The sequence below is a fragment of the Vombatus ursinus genome, unplaced genomic scaffold (genome assembly GCF_900497805.2).
Source record: "Vombatus ursinus unplaced genomic scaffold, bare-nosed wombat genome assembly UNPS02015030.1, whole genome shotgun sequence".
Classification (NCBI taxonomy): Eukaryota; Metazoa; Chordata; class Mammalia; order Diprotodontia; family Vombatidae; genus Vombatus; species Vombatus ursinus.
The window spans coordinates 687,797-709,545 of NW_020954808.1; the positions used below are offsets into that span (position 1 = coordinate 687,797).

Sequence of the window (21,749 nt, forward strand, 5' to 3'; positions counted from 1 at the left end):
AGTGCAAATGCTCTAAAAGAGTTGTTCTGCTTGTCAGTTTTATCCTTGGCTACTGAAGAGCCTTGGATCCCATTTTTGTCAACTGCTAACCTTGCTAATAAATTGATCACGCTAAGAACCCTGTGTTTAAGTTTCTCTTTGTCACAAATTCTTATCACAACATGGTTTACCTAGAGAATCCTAGAGAGTTCACTAAAAAACTAATTGAAACAATTAGAAACTTCATCAAAATTACAGGATGTAAAATAAATCCACAGAAATGATCAGCATTTCTGTATATTACCAATAAAATCCAATGGGAAGAGAGAAAAGAAGACATTCTTAAAGTTACTGCAAATAGTATAAAATAGTTGGGAGTCTACCTGCTAAGACACACAGAGAAGCTATATGAATGGATTAAAAATAAACTTCACCCAAATAAAAGCTTCTTTAATTAGAGACATATTAATCATTCATAGGTAAGTCAAGCCAATATAACAAATATGACAATAGTACCTAAATTAGTTTACTTATTCAGTGCCATACCAATCACACTACCAAAGAATTACTTTGTAGAGCTAGAAAAAAATAATAACAAAATTCATCTGCAGGAACAACTGGACAAAAATATCAGGGAATCAATGAAAGAAACATGAGAAGGGAAGGGGTCTAGCAGTAGCAGATCTCAAACTATATCACAAAGAGGTAATCATCCAAAGAAGTTGATAGTGAGTAGCAAATAGAAAGATTCAATCAGTGGAACAGATTAGGTATACAACATAGAGAAGCAAGTGAACACAAAACCTAGTATTTAATAAACCCAAAGATCCCAGATTTGGGGACAAGAACTCACTATTTGACAAAAACTGTGAGTAAAGCTGGAAAGTAGTCTGGCAGAAATGAGGCATAGACCAACATCTCACACAAGATAAGCTCAAAATGAATACATTATTTAGACACAAAGGATGATATTATAAATAATTTAGGAGAACAGGTAAGAAATTACTTGTTAGATCTAAAGATAGGAGAAGCTTTCTTGATCAAGTAAGATATACAGAGGTTCTTAGGAGGCAAAATGGATAATTTTGATCATATGCAATTTAAAAATTTTTACATTAACACAAGCAATGCAGCTAATATTTGAAGAAAAATAAGAAACTGGAGAAAGAATCTTTGTAGCAAATTACTTGGATAAAGATCCCATTTGTAAAATATATAGGGAACTGAATCAAATTTACAAGAATAAGAGCCATTCATCTATTTCTAAATAGTTAAAGGATATAGATAGATAGTTTTCAGAGAAAGAAATCCAAGCTATCAATAGTCATATGAAAAAATGTTCTAAATCACGAATAATTAGAGCAATTCATATTAAAACAGCTCTGAGGTATCACTTCACACTTATCAGATTGGCTAACGTGACAGAAAAGGAAAATCAAAAATACTGGAAGGGATTTTGAAAATAGGGTTGGGAAGCAGAGAGAATTTAGAGCTAAAAATAATTTTAAAAGTTGTGCTTTAAAAATTAAAGACATTTTTTAAAAATTAAAAAAATAATTGTATTCCTTATTTCTGAATGGATTGGGTGATGATCCACTTGGAAGTACTACCCTTTCTTCCATTCAGAAAGGATGAAAATGTTGATCTGGGGTAAGTGGTTCTCTTGGTTTTGGAAGAGGTCAAGAGAACATAAGGGGATTGGTCATTGCAAATTGGGCTCAGGATGACTTCTTCATTTCTTTTGCCAGTAACCCTCTCATAGTAGCAGCATATCCTGACCACTATGGCCTGGATCTCCCTCTCCTAGTAACTTCTTCCCTAGAATCTCCATTTGATGAAGTCCCCATACCAGCCATGATCATTTCAAACCTGCTCCAGCCCATGATTCCCTGCTCTTCTTTACCACTTTTTCTGTATTTGGATACTTCTTTCCCTTAATGATTTTTCAGCATCCTTTTCATATATTGACTTTCTTCTTTAGAATGTAAGCTTCATGAGGAATTTCTTTGTGCTTGTATCTAGTATATCTATATTATATTATCATATCTATACTCCCAGTGCACAATATTTATATGCTCTGTGCCTGGCATATTGTAAGCACTTAATAAATGCTTTATGTATCTAATTATCTCTCAATGGAGGAACAGCGTAATGACCATTGTTTTGGAATATTAACCCAAAATGTATTTTAACATATACTTTTTTCTTGTTCAAAGTTACTACATTACCAAAAATACTCCTGGGTAGAGGACATGTTTGAGGGCATGGGGGCGGGGGGGATAGACATGGAAACAGGTGGGGGTGAGACAATGCATGTATGGTTAATTATCTCTCATCTAGAAATCACTTTGATGTAGAATGATCTTCTATTTTAACATTGCTTCTGACAGACTAGTACTTGGGGCAGCTAAATGGTGCAGTGAATAAAGCACTAGCCTTGGAGTCAGGAGGACCTGAGTTTAAATATGGCTTAGACACACAACACTCATTAGCTGTGTGACTCTGGGAAAGTCACTTAACCCCAACTGCTTCACCAAAAAAAAAAAATCTGACAGACTAGTACCCAAAATACAGAATATAGTGTTTTGTTGCAGTCCAGCTGTTTCAGTTACATCCAACTCTTTGAGACCCCATTTTAGGGTTTTCTTGGCAAAGATACTGGAGTGGCTTGCCATTTCCTTCTCTAGCTTATTTTATAGATGAGGAACTGAGACAAACAAGGTGAAATGACTTGCCCAGAGTCACATAGTTAGTGTCTAAGGTCAGATTTGAACTTGTGAAGATGAGTCTTCCTGATTCCAAGTCCAATGTGCTATCCACTGTGCCACCTAGGTGCCCTATGGTATGTGTATGTGTGTGTGTGTGTAACTTATACATAGACACTATATTTGTGTGTGTGTCCATCAATAAACATTTCTTAGGGCCTTCCTATGTGCCAGGTGCTGTGCTTAGCACTAAGGATACAAAAAAGAGGGAAAAAACGGTCCCTGCCTTCAAGGAGTTAACAATCTCCTGGGGGAGATGAGAAGCAAACAAATATGTACAAACTAGCTATTCACAAGATAATTGTTGTTTGTCCTTCATTTTTGAAGAGGACCATTCAAATCACAGGGTGATGTCTTGACTCATGTGTGGATTGGATTTAAGTGAGGCAGAGTTGCATAAAGTAGTCAGCCTCACTCTTTCTTCCAGAGTCATCCAAGTCCAGTGGCAAGCCAAAAATCAAGATTATTGGTGATGGCCCAGGATGCAGTGGATGACCTTGGTGTCTTTGATATTTGACCAAGCTCTAAGTACTCCACAGCACCTACTTAAGCTGCCTTTATGGTCATTGGAACAAATTGTTTTCATTCTACTAGGAGAAGTCTTCACATGCTTGGGGTAGCCACTACCCTAACTCACCAATGGGTTTGAAGCCCATTGGGTACTCTCAACCTGGTTTAGCACATCTGCCAAGACAGTTTACTGGGGTGTAGCCACTGCTCATACTAAAATGTCTTGTAGCCTTAGGTGAGAGTTGAGTGCCAGGTAGACACTAAGTGGTTGAACAGCTCTGAAAAAAGCCTTGGTAAGCTCTCACACCAGAGAAGCTAGTCCTTCTTGAACACCCCTTACACCCCACAGGATAAATAGAAAATAATTAAAAGAGGAAACACACTAGAATTAAGTGGATTTGGAAAAGTTTTCCTGTAGAAGATAGGATTTCAACTGAAATTTAAAGGAAGCCAGAAAAGTTGGCAGGCAGAGATAGGAAAGGGAGTGTTCTAAGCATGGGAAACAGCCAGAGATAATGCCCAGAGGTGAAGAGATGAAATTTCTCAGTCTTGGAAAAGCAAAAGGCCAGTGTCATTGGGTCAAAGAGTATTTCCCACGAGGCAAGGTGTAAGAAGATTGGAAAGGACAGAGGGGGCTGGCTTATGACAGGCTCTAGACACCCAACAACATTTTGCATTTGATTTTCTGGGCAGTTTTGACCCATCACTCCTAGTTAACCATAACCAAAACAATGTCTGTCATCTCTATGGAGCTTTCAATATTGCCAAGTGTTTTCCACCATTTGCCCATGGTAAGGACCCTGTAATGAAGGTACCATAGGAAAAGTTGCCCCTATTTCTCAGAAAAGAAATGGAAAGAGGTTCACAAAATTTTGGGATCCTGCCCAGGGTCCTAGGGCAAATCAGCAAGAGAAGACACTTACATGGCACTTTCTGTACACAGAGTTCTTTCTCCTTAGCAAACCTGAGGTAGGGTAGTCAATATCAACCAGCCCATTTTCCATGAAACACCTATCCAAACTTGATTTCTTCTCTAGCCTGTAGCTATTCGTTTCCCCAAATACAGTTGCACAATCAACTTCTGGATCTTTGGGTGCCAAAGAGAAAGGTCTGTGGTGGTAGAGCCCTAGAGGAAACAGAGCACAGGATATTTATCTGATCATTTTGTCCGTGGGCTCTCATGGCATTCACTCTTGCTGAATAGATGTCCCAGTGATCTGTGTGCTCCATGATAGAGCAGGGTACTGAATCAGCAAAGTGATTAACAGATTTTCCTAGTGGCCACTGACCACATCTGGTCATCTGGGAGGCAGTGTGGTCTAGTGTAAAGAACCTTGAATTTGGAGTCAGAAAATCTGGGTTCAGATCTTAGCTCAGGTAGTTGTTAATTCTGTGGCCTTGGTTAATTCCCTTTTACATGCTAGGCTTCTGTTTCCCTGGAGAGAGTTGCTGTGATGCAATAGGGAGCAAACTAGATTGGAATTCTGGGGATACTGGAATTCACTATTCATTGACTCTGCAACCTTGGACAAGTCACCTAACCTCCCTTGGCTTCAGTTTCTTTATCTATAAAATGAGAATTTGGGATAGGAGACAGTTAAGGTTTGCATTTTGCAAACATCAAAGCATTATATGAAATTACTTGTTGGTATTAGCCATTATTTCCTTAGATTTCATGAACTTTCTAAATGCTTTCAAGCAGCTCTGAGAGAATAGGGATCTCTCATTTGCTTTACAACTACCATGGACAGCACTCTTTACACTGGCTCACCAACTAGCCCATGAATAGGCCAGGGGGAGGGAGGGCAGATAGGATTCAGGTAGATAAGGGAAGGTGAGAGTGTTAACTCCTTGGCCTTTTCCCCATTGCAACCAGGTGCCTGATCTAGGCTGGCACAGACTGTGCTGGACTGTGCTCTACTCTCACCTTGGTATGACAAACCTTTCCTGCCAACCTTCTAAGTTGTCTTTGACTGGAAAATTATTTCACCTCATCCTTTTGTGGATTCTGCCACTCCAGAAATTGGTTTACAGCATTATTTAAACATGTTCAGAGGGGTTTAAGAGAGAGCACAGGTGAGTTGCTGCCTTTTCTCTGCCATCTTGGGTCTGCCTCATCCTCCTTTACTCTTATCCATTTGCCTCTGTGAAGTTGAGAAAAAGACCCTGGCTCTCAGCTTTCCCAGCTCAGTTTCCCATCCCCCTCTTAATACTGTGACTCACTATGTCTCCCATTTACCAAACCTTTATCCAGAGCTCAGGGGGTAAATCAATGAGCTTCTGTTGGGATTTGAATGGTGTGTGTGTGTGTGTGTGTGTGTGTGTGTGTGTGTGTGTGTGTGTGTATAGCATCTAGGAGCCCTGCATGCCAGTCCCAACCTCTTCTCAAGCAGGAGCATTTCTGGGTTTTGGTTTCCCCATCTATAAGAGAGGGTTAACATCTCCACTACCATCTTCAGAGAACTATTTGTGAAATTTTAATGAAATCATAGCTGGAGAAACATGAAATAAAAAGATGATATGAATGTAGGAGGTAAGAGTCATTTTTATTACTTATTAATATTATTATATAAGAATAAAAGGACTAGGTGGCACAGTGGATAGATTGCTGGGCCTGAAGTCAGGAAGACTCATCTTCCTGAGTTCAAATCCAGTGTCAGACTCTTCCTAGCTATGTGACCCTGGGCAGGTCACTTCACCCTGTTTGCCTCAGTTTCCTCACCTGTAAAATGAGCTGGAGAAGGAAATGGCAAACCACTCCAGTCTCTCTGCCAAGAAAACCCCAAATGAGGTCATGGAGAGTTGGACACAAGTGTAAAATGACTTAACAACAAGTAAGAATAAGAAAAAGGGAGTCAAAGGGGCAGCTAGGTAGTGCAGTGGATAAAGCACTGGTCCTGGAGTCAGGAGGTCCTGAGTGCAAATCGGGGCTCAGACACTTGATGCTTACTAGCTGTGTGACCCTGGACAAGTCACTTAACCCCATTGCCTAGCCAAAAAACAAACCAACTTTGCACATATGACATCTTTGCTTGGCCTCACTTTCTTCCTTGACAAAAGTGTGGATTGGTATAAGTGATCCTCACTAAACTCTAAATCTCTGAGCCATGGGATAGAGATGATTGGTCCTTGGAAGAAGCAGGATATGGCTTCCCTGGACTCTAGAGAGGATACCAGGAAGGGTTAAAAAGTTTGGAGGATGACCTCAGTTCTGAGTGAGATCCCAGTAGAGATTAGAATCTAGGTCTGTGGTGGATGTGTGGGGGGCTGGCAGTCATGAGTCAATAAACATTTATAAAACGTTTACTGAAGCCCAGATCCTCAGTTTAAGCTAGAATTACAAAGCAAGTCTCCCATCCTCCCACCCAAATTCAAACCTCAGTCAGAAACAATAACAATAACAACAAAAAAAGTACCTGCCCTCCAGTATAGTATATTCTAATGGAAGAGACTTTTGGGAAATTGTGTGGACTAACCACACCCCCCACCCTAGCCAAAGTCTGAGTGTGTTCTCTACATTCCTGGGCTCACTCTGAATATCAGTGGACCACACCTGGGCTGTACCTGAATGCCTGGGGAGGAGCTTGGGCTGAGAACTGGCTCAGTTTTCTTTCTGAAGCATTCAGATACTATAACCAAGACCTTCCCAGGCACATATGGCTGAAGGCCCAGAGGAGAGCTGAGGTTTAGCCTTTCTCAGAAACTCGATGGAGAATCCCAAGAGCCCAGATATTTCTGGTGAGTAACCTTTGGGGAAATTTTTGTTTTTCTTATTGGATTCCTTGAGGATGGCAATTTCCTGAGGGCAGGAGCCTGACTTAGCTGATCACTGTAGCTCTGGGCTCTGCTCCGAGTAGTTACTTAGACCTGCTTGTGAAATGAACTGGATTGATTTGGAAACCAGAGGACTGAGTGCAAAGCTGGAGGGTCAGAGCCCCATCTTAGAGAGGGACAGAACCTGCCTGTACTCACTGGACACTGGCCTCTAAGCGCACTTGCAGGTCCCCATTGTCAGAGGTACTGTTCTCTATTCTTTTTGCCATTCCGTGGGCCCTCACATAGCCCAGCATCTGGTCATTGATGCTGGGACTAAGTTCCCAGCTCCTGTCCAGGGTCCTCCTCTAGAGATAAGCCTCAAGACTGAGGAGTTAGGGAGTCTATTGCTTGGAAATGGAAGGTGTCCATTTATCTTTCAAAACTGTATTTCTATCATAACTTCCTTCTGTTCCCTTTGGTACCTAAAATAAATATCCCTTCTACACATTAAAAAGAAAATATATATATGTATATATATATAATATATATATATATATATATACATACATATATCCTTCGCTTTCTATGGTTGTGTTCCTAGTTGAACTTTTATTCTTTTCTGTATCTAAAAGAATATTACTGTTTTTATAGCTGTGTTTCTAATTGGACTTTCTTGTATTTCATTCTGTAGCTGAAAAAAAAAAGTCTCATTTTCTATGGCTCTACCTGAACTTCTTTCTGTAGTAAAAGAATGCTTCAGTTTCATTCATTGGTGTTGTTTTTAATTGGATTTTCTTCCGTTCCTTTCTGAACCTCTGTGTTTCTATGGGGGGGGGGGGGGCGCACCTGGCTTCCTTTTCTTCCTTTTTGTATCTAAAAGAATGTTTCAATTTCTGTAGCTGTATTTCTCCCTGGACATTCTTCTGTTCCCTTCTATGCATAAAAAATTTTTTTTTCAATTTCTTTGGTCGTGTTTTTAATTGAACTTTGTTACATTTTGTTCTATAGCTAAAAACTTTTCCTCATTTTCTATCTATCACGTTTCCATCTGACCTTCCTTCTATACTTAAAAGAATGTTTCTGTTTCCATGGCTGTGTTTCTCTCTGGATTCTCTATTCCCTTCTGTAGCTGATTTATTTTTTCAAATTTTGTGGTTGTCTTTTAATCTGGACATTCTTCTATTCCCATCCCTACCTAAAAATGCTGCCATTTCTACAGCTATGTTTCTGTCTAGATTTCCTTCTGTTCCCTTCTGTCCATTAAAAAATGCCTCAGTTTCTATCTCTGCTTCCAGCAGGAACCTCCTGTTCTCTTCTGGACTTAGAGGAATGTTCATTTATGATTGTTTCCCAGTCTGAATTTTTTCTTTTCCTTTCTATATCTAAAGAAAAAACAAACCAAAAACAAAAACAAAAAACAAACCTCATTTTTGATGGCTGAGTTTCTATCTGGACTGCTTTCTTTTACTTACCTTCTGTATCTAAAAAGATTGCTTCAATTTCCACAGCAGCATTTCTGTCTGGACTTCTAAATGTTAAAAAAAATAATAATAAATCTCTCAGTTTCTCTGTTGTGTTTCTGTCTGGACTTCCTTCTTTTCCATTCTGTACCTAAAAGAATGCTTCCATTTCTGCTTTTTATTATTTAATTATTTTTAAGCATTCTTTTTAAAACTTTGAGTTCCAGATTCTCTCCCTCCCTCCCACCCCTCCCCCACTCAGGATGCTTCCATTTCTGTGGCTGCCTTTCTCTCTGGATAGTCTTCTGTTCCCTTCTGTAGGTAAATTTTTTTTTTTAAATCGTCAATTTCTATAGCTATGTTCTTAATTGGGCTTTCTTACATTTTGTTCTGTAGCTTAAAAAAAAAATTCCCATAATTTCTATGGCCATGCTTCTATCTGAACTTCCTTCTGTACCTCAAAGAATGTGTCAATTTCTATTGCTGTGTTTCTCTGGACTTGCCTCTGTTTGCTTCTGTAGCTAAAAAACCAACCGAACAAAATGCCTCACTTTCCTTCTATTCTCTTCTGCACTAAAAGAATCCTTCAATTTCTCCAGCAGTGTTTCTATTTGGTCTTCTTTCTGTTCCCTTCTGGATTTAGAAAGAATGTTTCCATTTCTGAGATGGTGTTTTTATCTGGACATCCCTACCTAAAATGATGCTTCAATTTCTATAACTGTGTTTCTGTCTAGACATGCTTCAGTTTTTCTCTGTACCCTAAAAAACGTGCCTCCTTTCTGATGGCTGTCTTTCTCTCTGGACTGCTATTTTCTGTACTAAAAAATGCTTCCATTTTTATCACTGTTTCTTTCTGTTCTGTACCTAAAAGAAATGCTGCACTGACTCATGCTTCTCTTCCTGTTCTGTTTGATTTTTCTCTCTGACGTGGATAAAAGCACACATGCTACACACAAAGAATTTACAGATGACTCAAACCTGGGAGGAAACACACTGGATGATAGGGTCAAGATCCAAAAGGATCAGCATATGCTAGAGAATTGGGGGAAATTCCACGGGAGATCAAAGACAACAATGTTTTTCAAAGTATCTGGGACTGCAAGCTCAATATGAATCAGCAGGGTGAACTAAGAGCCCAGATGCTGATGCCAGCTGGGCCTGCATGGGGCAGGACATGGCTTCCAAGAGTAGGCATCAGATAGAGCCTGGGTCCTCTGCCCTTGTCAGAGTTCATCTGGCTATTGTGTTCAGTGCTGGATTCCATGAATAAAAAGAATGCTCAGAAAATGCTGAAGGGTCTTGACTTCTTGTCCTGTGAGGATTGGTTGAAGGAAGCAGGGATTTAGAGCCTGGAGAAAAGACTTATGGGGGAAAGAGCTGCCTGTACATGTGGGAAGGGCTGTCACATGGAAGAGGGTTTAATTTGGTTGTTAGCTCTAGAAGGTAGGAATAATTCATGGAGCTTGCGAAACAAACAAACAAGCAAACAAAAAAACCCCCAAAACATGTTCATGACAAGCTTCCTAAAACTTGTAGTAGTCCATAAAGTGATTGGGCTCCCTTGGAAGGTGGCAGGTTCCTTCGAAAGATTTCATGTAGAGGCTATATATATGCCCACCTCTTGGGATGTGATGATGGAGATTACTTTCCGGTACTGTTTGCACTTGAAGGCTGCTCATGTCCCTTCCAAATCTCCATTTCTGGGATGCAGGAGCTGAGTTCTTCTATCAAGTGAGAATATCTGTCCCCCTCCCCCAAGTTAGCAACGATTTCTTATGTGACAAATCTCATGGCATTTTTCTCAGGACTCATTCTTGACCTCTCTGTAGCATTTGTGGTGATGCATTTCACTCTGAGCCCACATGTGGTCACCTCTTGGGAGTTCTCTCTTGGTTTTTCTCTGACCTGGCTTGGCACTTTTCAAGAGTAACTGTTAGGTGACTCTATGGATAGAGTGCTGGGTGTGTACTCAGGGAGAACTGAGTTTAAATCTGTTCTCAGACACTTAGGGCTGTGCGACTTAGGGCAAAACACTTAACCACTGCCTCAATTTCCTTAAGTGTAAATGGGGATCATAAAAGCACCTACCTCCGTGGGTTGAGATAACCCCCATTTGGGGTCTTCTTGGTAAAGATCCTGGAGTGGTTCGCCATATCCTTCTCCAGCTCATTTTACAGATGAGGAAACTGAGGCAGACAGCATGAAGTGACTAGCCCAGGGTCACACAGCTTAGATACTTAATAATGCTTGCTCCATCCCTTCCTCCCCTCCAGTCTATTTTACTTAATCATTAGCCATGTAATAAACACTTAAGGTGAGTATCCCTCAAGGTTCTTTCCTAGTTCCTCTTTTTTTTTCTCTATATTTCCTCCCTTAGATGCTCTAATATGTAACCTGCCCACTAAAGATATCTGTTGATCCTTTTGCTTATCCAATACCCTGCTCTGTCATTGAGCGTACAAGTCACTGGGATATCTATTCAGCAGGAGCTAATACCACGAGAGACCCCTCCCCCACCCCTGGCAGAATGCCTGTGATAAATATCCTGTACTGTGCTTCCCCTGGGGCCCTAACCCTACATTTCTGGCTTCGTGGCACCCTACAACCCAGAAATTGATTATGCAGGGTAGCAGGAATAGCTGGAAGCTGTAGAAGTTCATATAGGTGTCTCATGAAAAATGGGCTAGATAATAATGACCACTCTACCCCAGAGTCCTAGGCAGAAAGCCCTAGGTACACAGAAAGTGCCAAATTAGTGTCATCTATTGTTAACTTACCCTGGGGCTCTGGGCAAGACCTTGAAACTGTGAGCTTCTCTCTAGCCCTTAGAGGTAAAATAAGGTCATCTTTCCCCATGGTACCTAGGACTTCTACCATGATCAATTGAAGGAAAACACTTGGCAAAGCTTAAAAGTCCCATAAGCATGTCAGATATTATTATTTTTCTTATGATTCACTAGGACCAATGAGTCCAAACTGCTAAGAAGTATACTGAGTTCTTTTCTAGAAACATACCCAAACATACATAGACCCATAAACACATCGATATGTACACAATCATACAAACATATATGTTTATACATCTCTACATAAGTATACATATCTATGGATAGATACCCACATAGAGATGTATAACTACATATACATGTATATAGAGAACAATATATCTATAGCTATATGTCACTGTATTTTATGCATGGCTGCCATGCCAGAAACATTTTTTTTTTTTAAATCTAATCTTATTCTAAATCAATTAGGCAGCTAGGTGGTGCAGTGGTTAGAGTGCTAGGCCTGCAGTGAGGAAGACTCCTCATCCTGAGTTCAAAGCTGGCCTCAGACACTTCCTAGCTGTGTGACCCTGGGCAAGTCACTTAACCCTGTTTACCTCAGTTACCTCATCTGTAAAATGAGCCAGAGAAGGAAATGGCAAAACCACTTCACTATCTCTGCCAAGAAAACTCCAAATGGGGTCATGAAAAGTAGGACGTAACTGGAACAGCTGAAAAACAAATTCTAAATCAAAGTAATTTCTATGTGACAGAAAACCATTTAAACTGCCATAGTCTACCCCACTCTCATCCCGATGCCCTCAGACATTCTTCATCTACTCAACAAAATCTGTGGTAACGTTTATAGTAATCTTAAGCAAACAAAAAAATTAGTTTAAAATACATTTTTGTGTTTACATTACCAAACAAGAGTCATTTTTTTCTGTTCTACCCTTGATAGATAGATTCATATTAAATGCTTACTATGTGCCAGGAACAGGGACTGTCAATCAATGAATAAATATTTATTATATGCCTCCTGTATGCATGAATATAAAGAGGGGTTAGAGAAGGCTTCCTGAGGATGGTGGGGTGTTAGCTGGTACTTAAAGGAAGACAGGGAAATCAGCAGTGCAGAGGACCCAGAGCATTCTAGGTATGGGGGACAGCCAGAGAACATATATGGAGCTGAGAGGATTTTGTTGTTTGTGGAACAGTCTGAAGGCCAGTGTCACTGGATCACAAAATACATGGTGACAGAAGACTGGAAAGATGGGAAGAGGCAGGTGATGAAGGGCTTTGCCAAATAGCGTTTGTATTTGATCCTGGAGGCAATAGGGAGCCATTGGAGTTTATTGAAGTAGGAGAGGAGTGGTGACATGATCTGACCAGCATTTTAGGCTAATCACTTTAGTGGATGAACAGAAAACAGACTGGAGTAGGGAGAGTCTCGAGTCAGGCAGATCCCCCAGCAGGCTATTGCAATAGTCTAGGTGTGAGGTGATGAGGGCCTGGACCAAGGTGGTAGTCCTGTCAGAGGAGAGAAAGGGGCATATTTGAGAGATATTGCTAAGTTGCTGTTTACAGACCTTGGCAACAGCTTAGATATTGGGGAGGAGAAGGAGTAGGGAGTCCAGGATAATTTCTAGGTTGTGAGGCTGAGAGACTCAGAGGATGGTGTTGCCCTTTATAGTAATAGGGAAGGTAGGAGAGGGGAAGGGTTTAGGGGAAAAGATAATGAGTTCTGTTTTTGGACACATTGAGTAGAAGATGTCTATTGAACATCCAGTTCAAGATGTCTGAAAGGCAGTTGGAGATGCGAGATTGGAGGTGAGTAGAGAGATTGGCCAGGGAAGGTAGATTTGAGAATCATCAACACAGAGATGGTAATTAAATTCATGGAGGCTTCTGAGATGACTAAGTGAAGAGGTATAGAGGGAGAAGAGAAGAGGGCCCAGGACAGAGCCCTGAGGGCCACCTAAGATTAAAGGGTGTGATATGGAGGAAGATCCAGCAAAGGAGACAGAGGTGTGGGCAGATAGGTAGGAGGAAAACCAAGAGAGAGTGAGAAATACTCTACCTTGAAAATACAAAAAAAAATAAGCACAAATAAAGAAATTTTCAACTCTTAAAGAGCTTACATTTCAATGAAGAGAGTCAATGGATAAAAAGATTGTTGAAATGTTGGGGAGGGAAGTACCCAAATGAGCAAGGTAGAGAAATACACAGGGGTGTTCAGGTGTAAAGTGATCATGGCCAATGTGGGTACTTTCTCAAATGGAGATGCTGATGAGGAACTCACCAGGTGGAAAGAAAGAGTTGGGGTCAAAATATTCAGGGCACCTTCTACTGTGAGGAGGCCCCTGGGTCACAAGTGGAGAAGGAGTCCTGGGAGTCTTGCACTTAGCCTGGCTCGAAGTGACCAATCCCCTCAAGTGTTTTAGACCTACTTCAGAACCAAGGGGACCTCCTCCTTCTGACCAAGAACATTACCTTCTGAATAGAAACAAGGAAAGTGATTCTAGGTAGGTCATATCATAGTCCATTGAAAGGATGGCCAATGAATTTTTTTTTAGAAGATAAGATATCACCTTTGTTTAAAGATTGGTTACTACCTTTAACCCATTTCCCTAAGAAAGGCCTGTGTTCTTAGTCTTCTATATTCTTTCAAATAAGGAAAAGTCTGGAAAAGGTTATTAGACTAGGAAAAATATTATTTTTCAATATTTCTAGAGATACTAAAAGGGAGATTTCAAAATGTGTTTCCACCAGGTGTTATCTTTCTCTAGGTACCATTTTCAGTCACATCACTTCATCCTTAGTTTCCATTCTCAAAGCTAAGAGCCTTTGTACTTTATATTAGACATATATCAGACATTTGTACTTTATATTACTGTTTTTCAGATTTGGAGTCCAAGATCAAGACTGAGAATGAGCCAGAGGAGGGATCTTCCCATGGAGTGAAGATTGAAAGACTTGGCAGTGTTGATGATTACTCCTCTCCTTGTGGGGAATGGGGTGAAAGTGAGAGCCAGGTAAAAAGTGAGGAAGTAAAACAGGAGAGTGATGTGAGAAAAATCACCAAACGCCGGAAGATTCAAACTAGAAGCAAAACTTATAAGTATAAGGAGTGCAGGAAAGCTGTCCCTCAATATTCACACTCTTCTGAACATCAGGAAATCCATGGTATTAAGAAGGCTTATATATGTAGTGCATGTAATTTAATATTCTCTGACAACTTAAGACTTATTCAACATCAGAAGGTTCATGCTGGAAAGAAGCGTTATAAATGTGATGAGTGTGGGAAAGCCTTCTTTGAGATTTCAAAACTTCATATACATCAGAAGATTCATACTGGAGAGAAGCCTTATAAATGTAATGAGTGTGGGAAAGCCTTCACTCAAAATGCTACCCTTTTCAAACACCAGAGGATTCATACTGGAGAGAAACCATATAAATGTAATGAGTGTGGAAAAGCCTTCACTCAAAAATCAACCCTATCCAACCACCAGAGGATTCATACCGGAGAGAAGCCTTATAAATGTGATGAGTGTGGGATAGCCTTCAGTCAGAGGTCAACCCGTATTAAACACCAGAGAATTCATACTGGAGAGAAACCTTATAAATGTAATACATGTGGGAAAGCCTTTGTAGAGAGGTCAAACCTTATTCAACATCAGAAGATTCATACTGGAGAGAAGCCTTATAAATGTAATACTTGTGGGAAAGCCTTCAATCAAAACTCAACTCTTTTCAACCACCAGAGAATTCACACTGGAGAGAAGCGGTATAAATGTGAGCAATGTGGGAGAGCCTTTAGTCAGAGCTCAACCCTTATTTCCCATCAGATGATTCATACTGGAGAAAAGCCTTATACATGTAGTGAATGTGGGAAAGCCTTTCGTAAAAACTCAACACTAAATGAGCACCAGAAAATTCACAATGAAGAGAAACCTTCTAAAAATGAGAAATGTGAGAAAGTCTTCAGTCAGAGCTCAACCCCTGTTTCACATAAGAAATCTCATAATAGAAAGAAGCCTTATAAATGTAGTCACTGTGGGAAAGCCTTTCCTAAAAACTCAATACTTGTTAAACACCAGAGAATTCATACTGGAGAGAAGCCTTATGAATGTAATAAATGTGAGAAAGCCTTCACTCAGAGCTCCACCCTTATTAAACACCAGCGAGTTCATACTGAAGAGAGGCCTTATCAATGTAATGAATGTGGGAAGGCTTTCAATCAAAAATCCAACATGATACGCCATCAGAGGACACATACTGGAGAGAGGCCTTACAAATGCCGTGAATGTGGGAAAGCCTTTATGAGAAAGGTCCTCTTGATCTTACACAAAAGGAAGCATAATGGAGAGAATGTGGAAAAGTAAAGGGTGTGGACAAGCATCTACTGAACAGTTAAACCTTATTGTACATCAGGAGATTCACCCTGGATAGAGACCTTATCAGTATAATGAAAGCCTCCATTCTGAGCTCAGCCTTTAAGGACATTATATAATTCATACTGGAAAGAAGAAAGCCTTATAACTATAAGAAATATGGGAATGCCTTCTTGTGCTTTTAAATAGGAGATGATTCTTCTTGGAAAATACTCCCCCCCTTTTAAATGAAATGAGTTTGGGAAAGCATCTTATGGCTGATATATCAAAAATGGAAGAATGCAAAATCATTTGTTGCTTACAGTGGCCAATTATTGGATTAAGTCTTGGGTAAGAAAAGATAGTCCAATTAGAACTGTCTCAAAGTGTTATGGGGGAGGAGATTTAACTGTGGGTCTTAGGACACAAGTTTGGCAGTCACCTGCTAGGGATGCTAGGCATGGATGGAAGGCATTCTTGGTCAGAAATTGTTTGGAATAAATGCCTCTGAGGTATTTCCTATCTAGCTGTGAAAGCTCTTTCAATGTCCCCTAACTTTTCCTAGAAATAGCATCTCATCTTTTTAATACCAGTAGTCTATTAGTATTGTATGGTCATGAAATTTGGAACACTATAGTCTCCAAAGAATTGAACATGGATATTACTTAGAAGAAAGAGGAAAAATATGTATTGTGTAGGAGCAAGTAAATATGAGCTGTCAGTCTTGAAACACAGATGAATTGTTTGCATTCATTTGTGCAAAGATGACTGAATCCTGTCAGAATTCTGTCATCACACATCATCCAGGGAATTTGATGACACAGAGGGCATGGAAGTAGTGATTTTATGCTTTGATGATCTTAAATGAAGAATAGAGTAGCTAGGAAGCACAGTGGATACAGTACTGGGCTTGGAGGCAGGAAGACTCATCTTCCTGAGTTCAAATCCTGCTCAGACACTTACTAGCTGTGTAACCCTGGGCAAGTCACTTAGCCCTGTTTGCCTCAGTTTCCTCCTCTGTAAATGAGATGGAGAAGGAAATGGCCCTCCAGTATCTTTGCCAAGAAAATCCTAAATGGGACCATGGAGAGTTGTACATGACTGAACAGACTGAACAAAAATGAATACTGGATAGGGAACACAAGAAGGGTACACTGGTGAAGGGAGGAGGGCAAAGGGAAAGGAATAATGGACAAAATTATCTCATACAATTATGGTGCCCAAGTAGATGCCTTAATGATGAAGGGGCTGGTGGAGAAGGGGACAGCAGGTAGTATTTTAACCTCATTATTGTCTGACCTGGACAAAGGTGGGAAAGATGCACATACACACAGCTGGGTACAGAAATCCATTTCACCTGTGGATGCTTTATTATATTGTTAATAAAATGTACTAACTATTATACTGTTTAAATCTAACTAGATGAATCTAGAATGTCTCTTTGACCTCAGTAACTCTCCAGGAACTTCAGAGATGACTTCAAGGAATTTTGGGGTCCCCCAGGTCCTGGATCCACCCAAAACATTTTTGTTTTGGGTCTCCACAACCAGGTGTTGTTTGAGTCCACTCCAGCTTGTGTTTTGACTTTGCCCACATTTTATTGAATGTTTACATTTATTCATTTCCATCTCAACCTACCTTGCTTTCAAGTTGCCCTTACAGCAAAATCACTTAACTGTGTATGTGTGGTTTGTGTGTGTGTACCTTTGTCTGAATCATATATAATGTAAATGTTCCAGAGCCTGGATGAGAGGGATCTACACCTCCTTTCTGGTACATTCTCCTCTACCAAATAACCTAATAAATTTCTTTCTAAAACTTTTTGAGATTTTGGGGTTTGTTCTTACAAACAATAATATGGTGTCAGAAGTGGGATTCTCCAGTGGTCACTACAAATTATACCCAAAAGTTCTCTGAGATCATGGAAGCTGAGTAAGTCTCTGTGATTTTAGAATTGAGATGGACAAGACCTGACCAGCATGGGATCACAATCAGCAGAGTAAGAACCTGTTGAGTCCCCTTGGGTTCAGGTTGGACACCCTGTCCAGTCTAGGCCCTGACTCCAAATGTCCATAAAATTAAGGGGCTTTGCTTGACCTTAACCTAGGGAAAGACTTGGTTAATATTAGTATTAGCTCAGGCCACCCAATTGGCCAAATGAGTAATTCCCTTGACCTGATCACTCAAGGGCTTGGTAAGCAGCTATTGAAAACTAAAAATCTGGTTAAATTAGGTTGGAGGTCCTTTGGTACATGTTCTGCTTTTCTCTTTCAATTTTCTTAACTCTCTCTAGATACCTTGCTTTCTCAATGAGGGGGGAAGGGAGAGAAGAAGAGAATTTGGAACTCAAAACTTTAAAATGAATGTTAAAAATTGCTTTTACATGTAATTTTTTTTAAAAAAATTTAAAAACTATTTAAAATTTTGGGGTTTGTTCTCATGAGCGACACACCCAATAGGGAAACTAGAGGAAAGGAAAGATGAGACCAAGAGAGAAGGAAGACAAAGGGAATGATCAGTCTTATGTCATTCCAACCTCAGTTGCTACAGATCCTGTTCTGAACTGTACCACCTGGGATTAGGCCTGTTCCCTTTGGATTTTTGAGGTTCAAAGGCCTGGACTTTCAGGGCCTTCTATGTCATCTTAAGATGAAGTGTTGAGGACCTTGGAGGCCCTGTGGCCAAGGTATCCTTAGTGCTACTACACCAGGACTGTTTGCTACCATCTTATTCTTCCTCCATGGTCCATGATGTGGGTTTCTGATTTCAGTGGGATGTCTTTGGGAGAGCCCTCTGCTTTTGTGGCCACAGGACACAGGCTACAGATGTCTCTGTTAGAGACTCAGGAGTGTGACTGAGCCTTCAGGAACACTCACTGTTCAGGTAAGCAAGGACCAATGTTCATCATGCATATTGCTCTGGGTGCTCAGCTCCCTTTTTCTTATGCTTATATAATAGTATTACTATGTCACAATTTTTACCTCTTCTCCTTATGTCTATAGGACACTGCTTTTCTCTTATTCCCACCTTTTCTTTTTCCTCTGATTTCCCTCTTGAGTATGTTGTTTGTGAGAACAAACCCCAAAATCTGTTCTGAGCAGGGGGAGGGATGAGAGAAATAAAATGTGTACCCTGGGATTTCAGATTTTGCCTTCTTGTATTGACTCTGTTGCCAGAGATAGTGGGAAGCAGACCCCCTAACACTAGTGGGAATGGGGAAAAGACTAAGGAGTCAACATTCTTACTTTCCCTTCCTTACCTGAACTCCACCTGCTCTCCCTCCCCTAGTGCCCTAACCTCTAGTTAGAAGATTGGCTGGAAATTAAGCCAGTGTAAAGTGAGCAGCACTGTCCATGGTGGGAGTAAAAGGAATGAGAGATTCCTGGTCTTTCAGAGCTGCTCAAGGAATTTAAAAAGCTCATCTAGTCCATAGGAGCGAAACTTAATAGCAGCGAGCATTTATTTAGTGGTTTGCACAATGCTTTAAATATCTTTTCTCAGATGATTACATACCCAGAGACTGGAGGGACTATAATTATCATCTATCCCAAATCAGTGGCAAACTTCTCCAATATCTTTGTCAAGGAAACCTCAAATGGAGTCACAGAGAGTCAGACATGACTGAAACAATTCGACAACAACAACCACATCTCAAAATCACTCATTTTATAAATAAGGAAACTGAGGCCTAGGGAATTTAAGTGACTTTTAGAAGATCATAGAATTAATGAGTTGCAAAATTCAGATGTGGTCCCATGTCCGCTGATTTCCAATCTAGTTCTCTTCCTACTGTACTTCACCTCTCCAGGAAAATTAAGGAACTGTGTGAAGGAGAAACTTGCCCCAGGACTCAGATTTAATCAGTGTCAGACCAAGAACTGAATGAAAGTCTTCTGATTCTAAATCTGGCGCTCTTTCCCCTAGACTAAACTGCCTCCTGAATGACTAGTCACGTGGTCTGTGACCTATTTCCAGGAAAATCAAAGCTCCAACACGTGTTAAAGATTCAGGGCAGGATACCCACTTCGATGGATAAAGGGAAACTTAGTCTTCAACATGAGAAAAGTCAGGGAGGAGGGGCTGAAAGATGGAAGAGGTCATCTATGTTACATTGGGCAAGTAATTTCACTTCTATGTCAGTTTTCTCGACAATGAGGAGGTTAGACAAGATGACCTTGAGGGTCCCTTCTAGCTTTGAGACTATGACACTCCTAGTGGGACAGAGAAAGGGATCATTCATCCAACAATCCTCTTGGGAATGCCCACCTCCAGAGCTACAGAAGGAAAACATGAGACCCTTATAGGTCTCCAATTCTCTTATCTTACAACTGGGGGGGGAATAGGCCTAAAAAACCCAGGGAAGTTGCCCATAATCAAACAGCTACCAGACTGACCTCTTATGAACACCTGCCAAGGACCATAGAAGTAAGTCTGGGAGGGAACTACATAGGAAAAGTAGCTAATGCGCCTCTTGCATTTTATGGATGGAGAAACTGAGGACCAGGGGACTGAAATGACTTTGCAGTGGTCACACAGGTAAAATTAAGAATGTAGGGTGGGACCTCTTTCCTCTGGAGTTCTGGGAGGGCCCTATATTTCCCAAAATTGATTGTTAACCACTTGAGTTCCTCCTCATTGGCAGTAGTAAAATACCCCAGCATCTGTGGAATAGAATTGCAAATCACATTGCAGACCAACTCCCATAAAGTTAATAAAGAACCAGGAATCAGAGAGATCTGCTTTCAAATTGTGCCTCCAACCCTTGCTAGCCATATGACTCACTTCATCCCTCTGTGCCTCAGTTTTCTCATCTTTAAAACAGAGTAAATAATTCTGATAGTACTTTTCTTAGAAGAATGTTGTCAGATTTTGTTGTCATTCAGTAGTTTCCAGTTGGATCCAAGTCTTTGTGACATCATTTGGGATTTTCTTGGCAGAGATACTGGAGTGGTTTGCCAAAATTCCTTCTCCAGTTCATTTTTCAGATGAGGAAACTGAGGCAAACAGGATTAAGTGGCTTGTCTGGGGTCCACAGCTAGTTTATGCTTGTGTATCCACTGACCCCAGAGGGAAACGAGAGGTTGGCATCCCTGCACTCATTCTCTCCCCCATGCCAGGAAGATATCCCTCTACACTGGGCTCAAATGCTATGACAAAACTGGCATTACTTCCAAAAGGGACTAGATTATTCACTACCTTCATTTCCCATCAAAGAGTTCTTCTACTCTGTACCCAAATGCATTTAGGTCCAACAAAAATAAAATAAGATCTTGTGTGATCTTGACCTGGGTTTGGGTCTACGTAACTCATCTTATCTTACCCCTTATTGGTCTTTCTAGTAGACTGCAGCTAGTCTAAGCCACTATCAGCCAGTGGGAAAGCTCTGTAGGCTTAGAGGAACAGAGCTGCGGGCTTCTCTTTGGTCTGAGATTACTTTACTGTTTACTCATCTGCAGACTCCATTCAGGGGCTACAAGGGCAGCTAGATAGCTTAGCCTCCACTCTTTCTAGTTTTGAAGCCTTCACTTTCATTCATTTTGTGTTATTTCCATTCACATACTTGTAATCTTTGAATATGGAAATATGTTTTGCATGATTGCACGTATATAATCTATATCAAATTGTTTACTGTCTTGGGGAGGGAGGGAGGAAGAAAGAGAGGGAGAGAATTTGGAACTCAAAATTTTTAAAAATGAATGGTAAAAATTGTTTTTTACATGTAATTGGGAAAGATATTGTTCATATTTGTAGTCATTGGACATATTTTCTAGGTTCTGCTTACTTCACTCTGCATCAGTTCATGCAAGTCTTCGTGAACCTTTTTTTTTTTTTTAAGATGTAAATAACTGTAGTTTTATATAAGGGCCACCTTATATAAAGGCAGAGTACATAGAGTACCCGGCTTGGAGTCAGAAAGACTCATTTTCTTGAGTTCAAATATGGCCTCAGACACTTAGCTGTGCTACTCTGGGCCCTGTTTGTCTCAGTTTCCTCATCTGTAAAATGAGTTGGAGAATGAAATGGCAAACCACTTCAGTATCTTTGTCAAGAAGACCCCAAAGAGGGGCACAAAGGGTCAGACATGACTGAAATGACTGAACAGCAGTTATACGGAACTGATTTTCTTTGCGACATGAT

At 40.4% G+C, this 21,749-nt stretch overlaps 1 protein-coding gene across 1 annotated transcript in view; it reads left to right on the forward strand.

Moving 5' to 3' along the window:
* LOC114030972 (zinc finger protein 501-like) overlaps window positions 1-16,500 on the forward strand; it is a 156,855-nt gene extending 140,355 nt beyond the window's left edge. The window contains exon 3 of the mRNA XM_027845944.1: window positions 14,143-16,500. Coding sequence (XP_027701745.1) covers window positions 14,143-15,623 — 1,481 coding nt within the window. The 3' untranslated portion in view covers window positions 15,624-16,500. The remainder of the gene's footprint in view (window positions 1-14,142) is intronic.
* Window positions 16,501-21,749: the final 5,249 nt, after the last annotated feature.